General features: G+C 42.4%; 2 protein-coding genes across 2 annotated transcripts; one reads left to right on the plus strand and one right to left on the minus strand.

Annotated features, from left to right (window-relative positions):
* Nucleotides 1-771: 771 nt before the first annotated feature.
* Nucleotides 772-5,541, plus strand: LOC140998303 (pepsin A-like). The gene is made up of 9 exons (XM_073468549.1): nucleotides 772-830; nucleotides 2,602-2,740; nucleotides 2,823-2,940; nucleotides 3,212-3,330; nucleotides 3,612-3,808; nucleotides 3,926-4,042; nucleotides 4,170-4,314; nucleotides 4,403-4,501; nucleotides 5,416-5,541. Exons 1-9 carry the CDS (start codon nucleotides 775-777, stop codon nucleotides 5,539-5,541), a joined length of 1,116 nt encoding a protein of 371 aa, XP_073324650.1. The 5' UTR covers nucleotides 772-774.
* Nucleotides 5,542-11,649: 6,108 nt separating this feature from the next.
* LOC140997708 (amphoterin-induced protein 1-like) lies at nucleotides 11,650-13,143 on the minus strand (the record flags this gene model as incomplete). The annotated part of the gene is made up of 1 exon (XM_073467689.1): nucleotides 11,650-13,143. A coding segment is annotated over one exon (1,473 nt), but the record flags the coding sequence as incomplete, so codon positions are not given.
* Nucleotides 13,144-16,876: the final 3,733 nt, after the last annotated feature.

Consider the following 16,876-nt stretch of genomic DNA (forward strand, 5'->3'; position numbering starts at 1 on the left):
CTCAAATTGAAGAGACGCAGTGCATAATGTGTCAGTGCAGAGGGACCTTTTGAAGTTGCTGTATGTTATAGTACTTTACATTTTTCCTGTATGTACACACTGTCGATGAGAAAAGTCAACAGAGACTCATTCAGTCAGGGAAAGGTCAAATCTCACCTGGCGTACCTCACGTGCATACTTGTGACTGTGGGAGAAGGTGCTGAAATGAAAACACAAATTAGTTTTAGTTGAACAATTTTATTTTTTTTTGCTTAAACAATTATTTTTTCCCAGCATTGAAAATCTCCCAAGACTTCCTCTCACTCAAAAATGGATTGATTGGTCTTGTAACACCAGACAGCTAAATCAAATAGTAAAATAAAGCTGTGGAGGGTTTTTCATCTTTAAGTATAACACATATTAGTGTCAAACAGGCCTGTCAATAGAAACAGTCGAGTTTAAAGGTGAAACACCTATTAATCCATTATTGTTTATTTTATTTCAGTTGAGTGTGTAGACATTTAATGTGGATTACTTTCTTTAGAACTCAGAACTGAGTAAACTCTTTATGTTCTTAACACTTTCATGATTGACATCATATTAATGGACTTTATGAAAAACATGCTCTGTTCCCATTATTTCCTTTATCTGTATTTACTCATTTGATTTGATTCAAGTGGTTTCTTATCAGTCCAGCTTTCAGTTAGAAGGAGGAGTTTAGATTAGTTTTGACCTCCATATATAAAAACCTGCTGCTCTTGTGTATGAGATCTTAATTGAGTCACTTTGGAAATAATGAAGTCCGCCTTTCTGGTTTTGGTCTTCTTGGCCGTCACGCGAGGTCTTCTCAGGTAAGATATGAAACAAAATTAAATGTACATGTGATAAAAATGGAAATATGCTATTTAACATACAGAGTGTCACTGAGGGTGTTCTTCAAAGTGTCAATAGATATACAATTTAAAAAGCTTAGATCTAGTGGTGAAATTTAGCGTAGAATATGAAGATGATGCTTAAAAGATTTATTCTAAATTTGTTTTCAAATTAGTTAAAATTATTTAGAACAATGAAATCACGGTTATTTTTTTTGCCAGCTCAGATATTTAAGACTAGCTAGAGGTAAAATTACACTGCAAACTGATTTGATGTCAGATTAAGGTTGCATTTCTTTTTTTTCAAAATGAAGGTGCCATCATCTTGATCTTCCACTAGCACATTTAAAGAAAAGACTTTAGTGTTCAAAAATAGACACATTTTATTTAATGTGAAGATGGAAAACATTTAGCAGAAAATCGGCCCTAGTGCAGTGTTCACAAGTGTTAATGTTCAAACAGAAAAGATGAAAATAATTGTGCATGAAACATAATACTGTTTCATCTTGTGATTCTCAGAGTTGATCAATAAACAGATTAGCTACTTTGTTTAAGTTAAAATGCAGAGGTCTTACCTTTGTTCCTTGATTCCTGCCATTCAAGTGGTGGCACTTGACATCACTGCAGAACAATTACATTCCCTTATGGCAATGGCAATCCAGATGGCCGTGCCCCTCCCAGCAGGACAATGCGCCCTGCCTGCTGCTTAGTAAAGGCCCGAGAAATGTGACAAAGAGCTCAGCATTAACCTGGCCTCCGAATTCTCCAGATCCCAATCTGATCAAGCATTTGAGGGATGCGCCGGACCAAGTCCGATCCATGGTGGCTCCACCTCACAGCCCCCAGCACTCAAAGGGTGCACCCCCACTGCCCTGACACCCCCCATGTGTCCTGTGTTTGTCCCTTGATGGCTCAGAGCCGAGCCCAATCCACAGTGGGGCCTCCGTGAATCGACCTTGTTCTGGCGCGTTCAACAACCCAGCCATCATGTCAATGTGGACCCCATATGGGCTGAATGTGAAGAGCAAATATGGGTCCCAAGTGGGTTTGTCCACAGGTCCATGCTGGCCCCACCTGTGTTTGCCCATATAGACTTTAAGTATGGGCAAACACATGTGGAGCCACCATGGTACCTACGGACAAACCCACATATTTCATAAACATGTGCCCACATAAACATGTTGGCTGGGAAATACTTGATTAGACTGGGATTTAGGACAAGACACTGGTCACATTCTAGCCTGACTACTGGAGAGGCTTTAAGAAAACAAAAGTTGTCCTCGTACATTATTTGTCCAGTTTGGACTGTGGGATGTGATGAATATTGCAGCGTCAGGGCCTCTGACAGTACTTTTATCTCGTTTGAAAGAGAAAAACTCATCAAGCGAGATGATGCTCAGGAGGTACAGCGGGTTGTCCACTAATCACAGGGTTGACGGTTTGATCCCCAGCTCCCAATCTCCATGGGAAAGACTGATGAGGCAAACTGAAAAGTGCTTTGGCTACATGTGCTCTATAAATGCTGCAATTTATGATCAAACACCCCCCTAAGATGAGTTCTTGACCTTCTTTAGCTCAGAACTCTACAGTTCATTCTCATAAATTCCTCCCAGGCACACTCCTTTTTAGGAGAAGTTATGAGGTCTGACATCCTCTCGAAAATGTTTGTGAGTATGCTTTTAGATCAGCTGGAATAATAAATGTGCTGCAGGGTTTATGGGCTGCTAATGTGGTCGATTTGTCTGTTCAGGATCCCTCTGATGAGAGGGAAGTCGGCCAGACAGCAGTTGGAGGAGAAAGGCCTGTTCGAGGAGTACAGGAGGAAGTTTCCATACAACCCTGCAGCAAAGTTTGAGCAGAGTGAGGTGCCCATGACCTATGACCTAGATGTAAGTATGTAAACACTGTGAGCGCTGCCCTGTGCATTTATGAAATACACAAACTAACCAAACAATCTTATTCTGGGTAAAGATGACGTACTACGGCGCGATCGGCTTTGGGACTCCACCTCAGTTCTTTAAAGTTCTCTTTGACACCGGCTCCTCCGACCTGTGGGTTCCCTCCATAAGCTGCACCACCTCGTCTTGTGGTGAGTGTCATGATAAAGGTTCATGATCAGGATAATCTGATATAGTTTAGATCCTGCATATCTAACGAGCCACCTATCGATTTACTGATTCAACCACATATTTGCTGGGTCTTTTCTCTCTCTGTGAAATTATAATCCACATTTTTGAATCTACGAGTATGTGCATAATCTTAAGGATGTCTTTGTGTATGAAGCAAAATTGTGACGATATGCGTTCTCTTGCCTGTTTTGTCTCCTGCTCTTCTTTACCTCTCCGTCTGTCTGTCATTAGATGTTCATGCAAAGTTCAACAGCTCAGCATCCTCCACTTTTCAGGCCGGGACAGAGCCTTTCTACATCTCATACAACAGTGGATTTGCAGCAGGGAGCACCGGATATGATACAGTAAAGGTCAGGATCAAACAATTACTTTGCATTTCTGACCAACTGCTGACCTGTGGAGGAAAGTAACTAAGTACTTTTGCAATTGTATGTACTTCATGCTTCAGAGGGTTTTATTAATTTAAATTCTAACAATCTAGTGATGTAAAATATGATTTTCAAAGCAAGTCTATCTTTAATTTTGAAACTTAAAGTACATTTTGCTGGATTTTTAAAGAAGTATGTTTGCTTGTAGTGGAGTATTTTCTCATTAGTATAAAACATAATGATATCTGATGTCACATTTTCAGATAAGCGACCTCTATGTGGAGCACCAGCTCTTTGGCCTCACTGAAACAGAGGCGGTCTTCATGGGCTCCGTGCCCTGGGATGGGATTCTTGGTCTGGCCTTTCCTGGCATGTCGTCTGAGGGAGGAACAACTATATTTGTCAACATGTGGAACCAGGGCAAACTCCCGCAGAACATGTTCTCCATGTACCTGAGCAGGTGAGGTCTTCTTAGAGTCACAAACCAAGAAATGTGTGTTTTTCTTGTCGCGGTCTACATCATGGTGTTGGATGGATGATGCAATGCTGAATTTCTTAAAAATATCTCTGCCTCCAGTTCTGTAGAGGGCAGTATGTTGGTCCTGGGGGGAACAGATCCCTCATATTACACTGGAGACATAAAGTGGATCCCTCTGCACCAGGCCTCTAACTTTTGGAACATCCTTATACAGAGGTAGTTTCTCATGATAGATTAAACATTTAAACAATAAAGTCACTTCACAAGGTCTTCCTATAATTATTGCTTATAATGTACAGTATGTAATGGATGCATTTCTGCTGATACTTCCTTCACGTTGCAGCATCACCATCAATGGGAACACTGTTGCGTGCTCTGCAAGTTGCGAAGCGATCGTGGACTCTGGTACTTCTGCAATCATCGGCGCCAGTAGTGATATTACCAACATCAACGGCTGGTTGGGAGCCATGTCAGAGCAGTATGATTATGTGAGTGTTCTGAATGTTTTACCTTTTCACAAATATGTTCAATGAACTTTTTTTTAGGTTATTAACATTTGGCTCATTTGTCCCACAGGCCTCTGTGAGCTGCAGCAATGTAAAACTCCTGCCAGATATTGTGTTCAACATAAACGGCTACAGCTTCGCTCTTCCTCCGTCAGCCTACGTCATGAAGGTTTGTGTTTGAAGCACAGAGTGATAAATGATACGGATTTATCAATATTAATACATCATTAATGAAGCCACAAATCATTTAAGCCATTGTTAGGAACAATGTTTGCTTCAAGGAGCTTTAATACTTCATTAAGTTGGACAACTTGTGGGTTGTAGAAATTATTTTGGGTAATGTTTATCCTCCCCAAGTGTAGCTCTTTAATACATCAAGACGACCCCTACAAAGGACAATTCAATTCTATAACTAATAACAAGCTGTTAATATTTACAGCTCCAAACTTAATGGCTAATCGCAAAGTGGTAAATCCATGAGCCTTTATTACTGACATGAATGATTAAAGGATTATGGTCTGGTTGGTCTCTACGGGGTTGAGTCTTATTGATGAATTAAGAGTTATGAGAGTTGCTAAAGGACAAAGCTTGTTCAGTTGAAAGAGGATAAACACCAGGCAGATTTTTCACAACCTGACAAAAGACAAGTTGTTTTTAAGAGACTATTTGAATAATTTATGTCTTAATAAATCAAATTCAGGATCGACTTCAAGTATGTTCAAGTGTGTGTGTGTGAAGTTATATTAAAGTGTAACTTACAGATTTAATTTCTTATGAACCTCATACTTAACCTTGTCTAAAAATGGCCATTTCAAAAGTTAATGAAGGATTTTATGTTTATACGTCTTGAGTGCACAAATTTCAAAGCTCCTTAAAACCCTCTCTGCGTTGTATTATGTCACCTGAGGGAGTCGATATCCTCGAGTCTGCCTCAGATCAAAGTGGGGTAGATAGTAGTGAGTCTGAGCAACTGTGGTTGTACATCACACATCACCATTTTCTTAAACAAACTCTGAGAAAAAAAACAGTTCAAAAAGATGTATTATGGTGGTTGAGCTGATCTGTTGTCTGTCCTCTCCTCAGTCTGCCTCCGGGTGCAGGACAGGGTTTGCACCTGGCCCCTGGATCCTGGGCGAGGTCTTCATGCGGCAGTTCTACACCGCCTTCGACGTCGGCAACAACATGGTGGGCTTTGCTCAGGCTGTGTGAAGACCTGGGCCAGGTTAAAATGACATCTAGTGTCACCTTAAAAGACAGTCTGACATACTCAAAGCATAGCTGACTTTCTTTTTGATGAATAAAATAACGCCTTTAGAACAATAAAGTCAGCCCGTCTTTGTTGTAAACTCAAATGCTGGTGAAGCCCACCTAGAATATTCTGCCAAAGTTCAACTCCTCGGATGTGGGTCTGTGTTTTGGTGGCCACTAGATGGCAGAGCGCTCACTGAGCTGCACAATCAGTCACTTCACCATTCATGTGATCCTCCTGGGAGGGGCCTGAGCCGAGGATGAGTCATCTTACTTAGAATTCAGTCTGTAAAACACAGAAGCAACTGCCAGTCATTCATTGTCAACAGGCGCTGGCTTACATTCATGCCTCCTGTGTGTGTGTGATGTTCAGTGATCTGAGATTTCCTCCAGGCTCCTGCATTTGTTCTAATTATAAACTGGGATTTAATATCCAACAGGGATGCGTCATTCAGCTCTTTTCCATTTTTACGCGTGCATGAGCTATCATTAACCCCCTCATACCTCCTGTGTTTGCATTTTAACATCACAACAACTCTGTAGTCAGTGCTACGTCGTTGCAGTGCATTTTTCCAAATGGTTATGTTGCAAACACCTGGCTGGTGTTGCATGTAGTGTGGGAAAACAGGGTAACATGAGACAGAAGCTACTGAAACAGGGAGTGTGGAGGTCCCTGCAGACCTCTTCAATCATTCATTCATCCTGCAGAGGAGCTGCAGGTGAGGTTTCACACTGCAGCATCTGTCAGAAAGACGGAGTGACTTCTTTACAGAAATTAACCCTTTTAAATGATCTGAGCACATCTGCTGCACTGTCACATGTAGAAATGTGATCATTAAGATGACATTTTGAAACTAAAATCTGAGACCTAACAGTCACTGATCCAGCTGACTGTTGTGTCCTGGATAGAAACAGGCAGAGGAGATTGAATACAGAGCAGAGAGCTCGCTCTGCTCAGGGAGATCCCATCTGTGGTCAACAACCTTCCAAATAAGGCTGAAAAGCCAGCAACACCGAATGTTGCCAGAAGAAAGTAAGTGTTAGAGACAGGTGCAGTAAATACGACTCCCTGGATGAACTGTTTCTGCTCCAGTGGTCTGTGTGGTCTCCCATTTCACCCTCAAGTGAACAAGGCTGTCATTAGTATAATACAGAAGATGAGACCAGTAGAGCTCCACGCTCACATGGCCGACTGACGCCTGATCACAACAAATACAAAGATTTGGGACATTTTGGGAAATACGCTTAGTCACTTTCTTGAGAGTTAGATGGCAGGATTGATAACACTCTCATGTCTATATTTTAAACAAACAGCTAGCCTGGCTCTGCTAATAGGTAACAAAATCTGCATACAGGCAACTCTTAAGCTCGCTAATTAACTTATATTGTTTGTGTAATTAAAAACTAGAATTACAGCCTTGCAGTTGTATGCCTCAGTGCACCATTCAAGTTGTTCCTGAGCTATGGCGTTCCACTTGAACAATATTGTGTATAGTGTATGTGTAGTATATCCGCTTTATGAATTGCGTGTCCTTTTGCTTCCAGTGCCAACTATAGTAACCTCACTGCTTTTTCATCTGATACTTTGCTTTTCACAGTTCACTTTGTATATATATTGTTAATTGGTTCACTGTTCGTTTTTGGATATTACGTACATATACACGAGGTCGGAGATTTACTGCTCACTTTCACAAGACGGTGCACGTCAGTCACTTTCATTTTTGGCAGCTCTTCCAACCAAGTGCAAAAACGAGCCATTATGTTAGCGTGTGGCTGCCTAACATAGCTAACTGTTATCCATCTATCTACAGTGTCTATAGGTATCTCTGTGCTTTTTCATCCGTAAGTTAGTTATCCAGCAGTGAGGTCAGAGCTTTACTGCTCGTTTTCACTTTCATTCACAGCTTGTAAACCGGATATACGTCACACTACATAGTACAAAGGGAAAATTATCATGTCACAGTGATGTTGACCTTTGACCTTTAGAATATAGTATATCATCACCTATTTGACATGTGTGTGACATTTTGTCATAATTAGGTCACAGTGACCTTTGACCACCAAATGCTAATCAATTCATCCTTGAAACCAGGTGGAACAAATTCCCTGAAGGCGTTTCTGAGATATCGCGTTCACAAGCATGGGATGATGGACGGACGGCAACCGGAAACCATAATGCCTCCGGCCAAAGGCATAAAAAACTTTGGTTAACTAAAACACAGGTGATATAAAATGTTAATTAGTGAGCTTTTGAGTAGATAGTTGGCAGGTTTTGTACCTATCGCCAGTCTTCATGCTAAGCTAAGCTAACCAGCTGCTGGCTGTAGCTTCATATTTAACATAGAACATGAGAGTGGTATTGATCTTCTCATCTAACTCTCTGCAGGCTTATTCCCAAAATGTCAAAATATTCATTTAACTGTTTTTTTTAAAATCGTTCTGTAACCGCAGCTCCGCGTGACAGATTAAGTGCATTCAATTTACAGGAATTAATTGGACATCAGTTACTCTTTGTTGCAATATTTTTGTAGTTTATGAAATACAGGAATAATACAGTGATAGACAGGATAACATACAACAGGTCCTTACACAGGACTGCATATATTGAATTATAAGTTTGTGGCTTAACACACAGAGTCAGTATATAACCTCAACACACAAAGGACAATTTAACAATTCTGACAGCAGGTTATTAATTCTCAGCACGTAACTCAGTCTTTGGTTATACAACTTTAACTTTCAGAAGAAAAAATAGACACATATGTACAACATTAGCAACAGTAGATCTGTGCCCCTTTTGAGAGCTATAAATTCCATGAAGATCGTCATGATTTAGCTACATAATGATGCTTTTAGACGACACTCACCACAGATGCAGTAAATAAAGTGTTTTAATTCACCTACATTATTTTGAAAAAGCAAAAAAAGCACCATGAGAAGTGAAAGAATAAAACTGATTTCAAAATAAAAGCACATTACTGTACATTGCTACATCTGTTGTCTGCGTCACTGTTATGATGTGTGTGTGTGTGTGTGTGGGTGTGGGTGTGTGTGTGTTATCATCATTATTATTATTTTATTGATTTTTCTATTATAAGTAATGGTACTAACCTGGATTCAAACATTCATCAGCAGCTGAGTCAGAGTGACTTTAAGTTTGTGAAAACATCATCTGAGACTTTATTTCCTGCGTTTCCTGATTTATAACCTTGTGTGCATATACGATGGTGACACTATAATCAACAATTTGAAGGTATTTTAGCAATGTAACTCAAATGAAGACGTGTTTGAAAAACTTCTACTTCTATATTTACATTTCAGCTATGTCAGGCAGCTTGTGTGTTGGCTGCAATACAAGCTGCTATTTCGGATTGTGTTTATGAGACTGGCGGCTGGCCGACTGACGCTTGCTGATTTGTTCAGGGCTGGGCACTAATGCCCAGAAACATTCAGTGGATGGTCCTCGCTCTCATCTGTTTCCCCTGGGCTGATGCTTCCTGGCTGTATTTACTGTCCAATATGGCAGGATGTACATGTACAGTCTGAATCTCACTCTGAACACATTGTTTTCACTGTAACATAACACTTCAGTACGTTTATTTTTGGAATTTGAACTCACGTCATGTATCCAGTCTGAACTAGAACTGCCATTATTGTATTTGTTGGAAATCATTAACCCTTTCTAAATCGTTCAGACTGAAGAACTGGAGACGACCTGCAGCAGCTGCCCCGACAGAGGATAGCTAGGTGATTCGCGGAATGTTTGTTCAAGCTTTAAATGAGCTTCAGCTTATTACAATGCTTATGTTTCTGTACCTGACACTGTGATATATCTGCAGAGCCCTGAGAAACTAATAAAGCCTCTGTCAGTCAGCAGCTCTGAGATTCAGTCTCTGACGACTCTTTACACAGCTGCTCTGAAAGAAACCTTGTTGTTTCCTTGTTACCACACAGTTTTGTTTTGTGTCCTAATTGCTGCCAAACGCTCCTTCGCTTCTTTAAGGATGGATAGAAAGAGAGAGACAATCTAATTTTCTCTCTTTTTATATGTCATGGATCATTATAACCACTAATGCATGGGGACAAATATGTGAGGAGGTTGGGCTGCAAGGTGTTTATCCAGTCACTGCACATATTCAATGAGCTGCATAACCAGGAAGTAAACCCAGAAGCTTTTTAGGCATGTGGGCTAGGCGAGCAATTCTCTTTGGTTAGAATGGGTGCCATCTTTTCATCTGGTATCTAGTTCTATATAAATCTATGTAAGTGAACCACTAACATTATGTGTGCACTCCATATGTTACACAGCTAGCATGCTACCAATGTTAGCCAAATATGCTGTCAAATATTTCACATAATAGAGCTGTATTACATTTATCAATCAGTTAGCTAATTATTTTATGCGAACATCCCGTGGCACGCAGTGCATATGGTCGGTCCAGAAGTTAAAAGTTTCTTGAGGCTTGTTCTCAAACGAGAAAAATTGGAATGAGGAATTTTGTAAACACATCGAAGATCATGGAGGTTCCTATAGGAATGAATAGAATTCGGGTTGACTTGCACACCAGGCCCTCAGAAGAGCGCCAGGCTTTGATCCAATCATTCCAATCAATAACTAATTTGGAAAGTCTAGAGGAGCCGCACAGTTAAATCGTTTTATTCCTATTGAAGTTAGCCAAGGGCTAAACTAGAAGTTAGCCAGCTCAGCCAGCGGGAGTCTCAAGTGTGCACGCTCCATAGGCCCCACAGTGCGGAAGATTCGGGTAATTCTGTATCCAGGAAGTCGAACTTTTGGCTTCATGCACCACTGAGCAGCTTTCATAGGAATGAACAAGGCTCCAACGCATTTCTGTTGTCAGATCCACGACGCACACAGAGCTATGTGGAAACGAGGCGCCATAAGATGGTTAGAATGAGCAGATATGCTACAATCAGAAGATTAATATCATGAGTACACACTACTGGATCTCATCATTGTTAAAAATGTGTTTCTTGGTTCAATATTTTTTGCATTGTCATGCAGTGAAATTACTGGCTCGTCTTAAATGGATTTTGCATGTTCTAGTAATCAGTATTGATATGTGTACTGATGTAAACACCTAGACATCAGTTTCAGTAATACTTGCAGTGTGTATGTGGTCATTGTTCCATGAGTAACTGCTACAACACTGGATGTAGTCTGCTACAGTAAAAGTATGATGTGTCACAAGTTGATAGTTGGACTGATGACTGTAATCATGCTGAATCCAAAATGACTGAAAATAGACCTGCAACAAGGTTTAAAGATATTGTCAAAGCAGTACTCAAAAACACAAATGATTGAGTATTGAGTCACACTCAAATCTAAAATAATATAAACAGATACAATTGCATAAGAGTAATCCTTACAGTGATGTGTCCTGTAAAGGCCAATAAAACCAAACAGGAATGTAAAACATGGCGTAAATATTAAACATCTTGCAGTAATAATTAAGTGAGCTCTGCAGGCTCTGCATAAAAATCAGCTTATCTTGCTAAAGCAGCAGCTTCTGTCCAACATCTTTAAAACATCTAATCTGTGTGGTGCTGCGATCCTTAGTGCATAAACAGCAGAAGCTGGAAAACTTTCATTTTAATTGCAGCCTCGGGACATTCAGAGGACAGCTAAGCTGAGGAAAAACACCAAAAATGCTTTCATGTTGTTTGTTGTCTCTCAGTAATGCTGAGGGTTGGTATTTTTTAAAATTTTCCATCAAAAATGCAAAAAATATTTCCAACTCTTGTGTTCTTAATTGCATAGCAAATCTTTGCAGGGCCAGCCAGTAAAGTGCTGTAAAAGTGACATTATTGAAAATAATCAGAGCCTTAACTGCAGACAATTTAAGTGACCAGATAACTCATATATATATTAAATCAAGACATTGATCATGTATTTTCTGTCAAGAATACATGCTACTTCAACTGTGCCACCAGCTGTGAGAGCCAACTAAAGCTTTAACTTTGTTTGGAAGATGCTAACTTTGGAGTCTTGCACACATTCAAAGCACACAAACCTCTGTGCAGCAGCCACATGCCTCGATTCATCAACGCTGCAGGCTGTGACCCAGACTTTTACACCACCATCGGGGTATCGGAGCACACTGAGCTGACAGACTCTGCGTCAGACCTCCTCCTCTCCCTGTCGTCCCCCTGCCACTCCTCGTCTTCCTCACCTATTGGGTTCAACCGCCCGTTCTGCTCCAGCTGGTCCTTGGGATCCAGGAAGGCCACGTGTCTGTAGGGGAAGCCTCCGCCCTCCACTCTTTCTTGCCCTGTCTCATCGTGTGAGATGCTCACAGTTGAAGAGTGGAGGCTGTCTCCGGGGTCCTTCTCCAGGCCCTGACCCGGACAACAGGCGCAGTGGCAGGGTGTGAGATAGAGGTAGATCAGCACCATCACTATGCTGATCAGACATGCTACAAGAGTGGTGTAGGCCGTTTTTAGGTTCTCCAGTCCACCAGTCATGGTGGAATTAAACACCACTACATTTACATACAGCGTCTCATTGAAAGAGTCACCGGTGGCATAGCAGGTGTACACCCCTGAGTCCTCCGCCTTCAGAGGCCCAATCTGGAGGCCTCCGTCAGAACGCATTGCAGCAGTCTTGTGTGTGGCAGACAAGGGGACGTCTCCAGGCAGCGCCCAGCTCTTTATCACGACCCTCTGTCTCGTGTCACAGTCCAGGACCAGGAACTGCTCTAGATAGGCTTCTTCATCTATACTTCTGACCTCACTGCAGTTCAAATACACCTTGTCCAGATCCAGTATGGCCATCCTCTCTTTCTGCGTGCCTGGTAGCACACAGGTGTGGCTGAGCTCGAAGTCAGTGGTGGAGCTGAGCTCCCTAAGGTGCCAGCGTGCCACCACATCATACAGCTCACAGCTGCAGGGCAGAGAGTTGTTGTGGAAGTACAGGCCATTCCTGATCCAGGCAGGCAGAGCCTGAAGCTCATGGAGGGGCAGGGCTTTGATCCGGTTGGAGGACACATCCAGCAGCCTGAGCGTCTCCAGACGACCCCGCTCCTTCACCACCTCCAAGGGGAAGCGTGAGATCTGGTTGTGGCTCAGGTAGAGCCTCTGCAGGCTTTCGATGGCAGAGAAGGCAGTGCGATCTATTTGAGAGATGGAGTTGTTGTAAAGCAGCAGCACCTCCAGGTGCTCCAGCGGCTCAAAAATGTTCTCGTCCAGCTGGCGGAGGCTATTAGAGGAAAGGTCCAGGTGACGAAGCTCTGTCACGTGCGCGAATGCCTCAGAGGAGAGGAAGTTGAGGCCGTTGTGGCTGAGCAGCAGGCTGTGTAGTTTGCTGAGTGTGATGTTGGTCCACTCGGCACGCAGCCTGGTGATGGAGTTGAAGCTGAGGTCCAGGACAGCTGTATATTTTGGAAGAGCGGTGGGGACGTTGGTCAGATTCACCTTGGAGCAACTGATGATGTTACTGGCGCATACACAAGTCTTGCGGCAGTCCAGAGGGCTTCCTATCAACTGTGCACTGACTCTCACTGTTGACAACAGTAAAGCCAGAGGCAGAAGTGTGATGAAGCTCCTTCTTCTGAACGCTGCTTCAGAGGCACGGTGGGAAATCCAGAGCGACCCCCCCATCATGTCAGGATTATAAACTACAGCAGGATGAGTTCTAGTCTTCACAGAGGAGAGTCATGGAGCTGTGAGGACAAAGAGATCAATAAAGCAGAGCTGTTTTACTGAGGATCCAAATGATGTCATGCCTTGTATATGCGGTGATAATGATGACATTAAAGCACACACACACTGCAGCAGGGAGGTCAAAAAGTTACCCTCAATCATCATAACGCCATCAATGATTTAGCGAGATTGATCTCGGCATCAAATTAATAAAATCTGCTTTTAACCTAAAAGATTATGCACGTTGCGTTTGTTTCATTCGCCTCCTGCGATCAACATCCCATCATCGCACCTCACTGAGGCACATGAGTCCCGGCAGGCAGGAAGTGTCCCGCCCGCTGCTGCTTTACCTTGTGTCGGTGTCTTCAGATCCGAGGAGTCTCCAACAGTCCGGTGTTGATGATCCGCTACAGGACATTCTCATCCTCCCCTCACCGCAGCAGCAGCAGCAGCAGCGGTCACGGTCCCTCCTGTCTGTCTGTCTGTCATCACAGTAGCACCGGAACAGCCTGTCTGCGGTCCGCGCTGATGAGGAAATGCAACCATCTGATAGTTGAGCTGATGGGGGACAAACAGCAGAGCAGGGGGTGTGTCACATATGCTCTCTCTCTCTCTCTCTTTCTCTCTCTCTCTGAATGTGAGGGGCCTGCTGGGATATCACACCTCCTCCTCAGCTGGTGAAGCACTCTACTATTAAGCTGACAGCCATAACAACATCAACTTATGTGTCTGAAATCAGCTTTTAAAATCTGTTATTAAACATGTTGAATGTTGCAGCGTGGCAGGGGCGTGCACAGATATTTTGGGGGGCCGGGGCTCAAGACAAAAAAGGGGCACCCACCCCACCCACAAACTCTCTGTTCCCACCATGTTTTTGTTGCCGCACCAGCGTTCATAATGACACAATGTTCATAATGCACATATAGTAAATACATTTACTCAGTTTAGCTCATCTGCAGTCGAGTTAGCACCAATATGTTATATGAAATGTCTGGTTAGACTTTCAAAATAAAGGCTCCTCAGCCAAGTTAGCACTAATCCATTACTTGCAAAGTCTGGTCTTTCAAAACAAAGGCTCTCCGGAAAATAAACTACTTGATTAGGGTTAGAAAAAGATCATACTTTGGGTTAAAATCACCAACCTAAGTTACGTAAGTGACGTAACTCACGTCATGTAATGTACGTGATGTCACTCCACAGATGATGAAAACATGAATAACTGACAGGTTTATCATCTAGTCTTTAAAATCCAAATTAAAAGCCTAGACCTGGATGACAACATTTGCAAAAACTGTGGTAAACATCTGTGAAATGTCTTTGAGATGATCTTCAACACTCCAGCAGGGCTGATTATTTTCCCTTTTGTCTTCTCTTCCCACAGTGCTCATTAGATAATTATATGGTCCCTTACAATGACGCATTTTTCCTAAAGGGATTGTGTAATTTGTCCTGCATGTAAGGACGCATTAACTTACAAGGGTGCCTTCAATGCAATGATGTCTTTAATGATGCCGCCCTTCCTCCTCCATGTTCATCATAATACTCCGGTGAAGGACAGGGCAAACACTCATTGTGTGTGGGAACTGCAGCTGCAGCAGTCTTTAGCTCCGGACGTGATGTGCATGCAGCAGCAGTGAGTATTGGATCAATATGGAGAGCTCAGAGAAGCAGGAACATTATGTGTTAACATAAAGAGCTGAGGGTCCTGTCCTGTGAACTGCATACAACTCTTCAGTCATTACATTAGTTATTTGTGATTTATTGATTTAAACATGAATCATAATTACTCACAAATCCATCTTGCCAGGCTTCGAGATATGCACTTGTGGCTGAACACACAGGTTTGAACCAATCAGCATTCTTACAGGAACTGCTACTCAAGACGGCAGCTGTGGGTGTGATGACCAGCGAGAGAAGCAGCTGTTCATTTGAAACAATAATGGCAGCATCTCGAGAGGTTAGCGTAGCTGCTTTTGCATCAGTTATATCTTAACTAGAGAGTTTATTTCATTGAAAGAAGAGCAAAGAACTGCACTGATTTTTGCGGGGAAAAAGATGTTCTCGCTCTTTTCTTGACTGGCTTCGGTACGAGTTTGATTTAGCAACTGACTTCACTGCTCGCGATCTCCTACCGTTAATCTAACTGGTTAAAGTCTGTCAGGTGGTTTGTCCAATTACCTGCCAAGTAGTTTTTGAAAGTGCCTGCCCTTTTCTTAACAGTTTCTTGCTGTTTCTTTCCAGATGGTGTTGTGAAACAAACCCTCTGGCGCGTCAGGTTAGCAAACAGCTGCCTCCTGAAAATGATGCTATAAGAGCGGTGAGAGTGAACAAAAGCTGTAAAGCTGAGGGACAGCTAAACAATGAGCTGAAACACAGTTAAAATCTCAGTACTGGTTCCGACTTGTACTGGAAGGGGGTCAGCTCAGGTATGACGTTATTCCCATCTCTGACTTCTGACTTCTAAGGTAAATTGTTGTTTGATGATTGGTGATATGGTGCTTAAGTGGTTCTTATTCTCAAACCAACTTTAAACTAAATTAGTACAACCCAGGTGACACAAAGTGAGCCTGGAGCTTTTGGAGCCTTTTTGGAAATGGAGAGTTTAGTCATAACCCAGTGTGTACACATTGATGATTCACTCGCTACACCCGCTGTTTAGTAGGCTATCACAGTTGGAATAACTTGCAGTAAGGAGGAACACATGGGGCATTGTTGAAGGCAGTTTATTTGGTTCATATTGGGAGTTCCATGTGAAAAGGCTTTAGCACTAACAAGACAACACACTGGTACTGAAAACCTGCCTGTATACTGCAACGTTAAAAGGGGAATGAGGGCGAGCTGAGCAGCAGTTGAGCAGGTCAGGTGATCCCCAGAGGAAACGAACTACAGCCAACAATAAGCCCTTTTATAGAGCTTTTTCATAGCAAACCACTTGACTTGCCACAGCAGGAAAAATCACAGCGGAAGTGTCCCAGTATGGACAACCAGGACCCTGAATGCATCTGTTTTTAATGTCATCACTTGTGTGAAGAAGGTCTGTTGAGGGGCTATATCGGCCAGAACACGTGTTGGGATTGTGATTGGAATCTAAAAGCTGAAGGACGTGAAAGATGCCAACATGACAGATGATCATCCAGCGTGTAGCTGTGCATTTCAATGCCTTGTTATCAATCTTCTGAACACAAGGTCACAGATACCCTCACATAAAAAGAGAGGTGAAGATGAAATGGTCCACAGGTCTGGTTGCTATGGGTGCCAGAGGGTAGAAGGTTTATGTTTGTGTGTTTGTATGAGCACATGTGGGATGGTGTGCAGGACACGACTCCACTGACAATTTGACATCAACATGAGCATCAGTAGATGTAGACGTAGATGAGGCCTCCCCCCCCCCCCCCCCCCCCTTTGATACATACTTTTTGTTCCAAAATGGAAAATGACTAATGCTTTCAGAGATATGACGAATGTGTCAAAACTTTGATAATGACAGAAGCTCAATCAAATAAACTCTCGCAAATTAGAAACAGACTAAAACCTCTTTGAAAGTCCCAGTGGAGGATGCTGTGTATGGATCAGCTCATCTGGAGTGCTGTAACTTGAGTATAATCTGATATTATCGTCATTAATCTTTGTGTCAGAT

The sequence above is a fragment of the Pagrus major genome, chromosome 6 (genome assembly GCF_040436345.1).
Source record: "Pagrus major chromosome 6, Pma_NU_1.0".
Classification (NCBI taxonomy): Eukaryota; Metazoa; Chordata; class Actinopteri; order Spariformes; family Sparidae; genus Pagrus; species Pagrus major.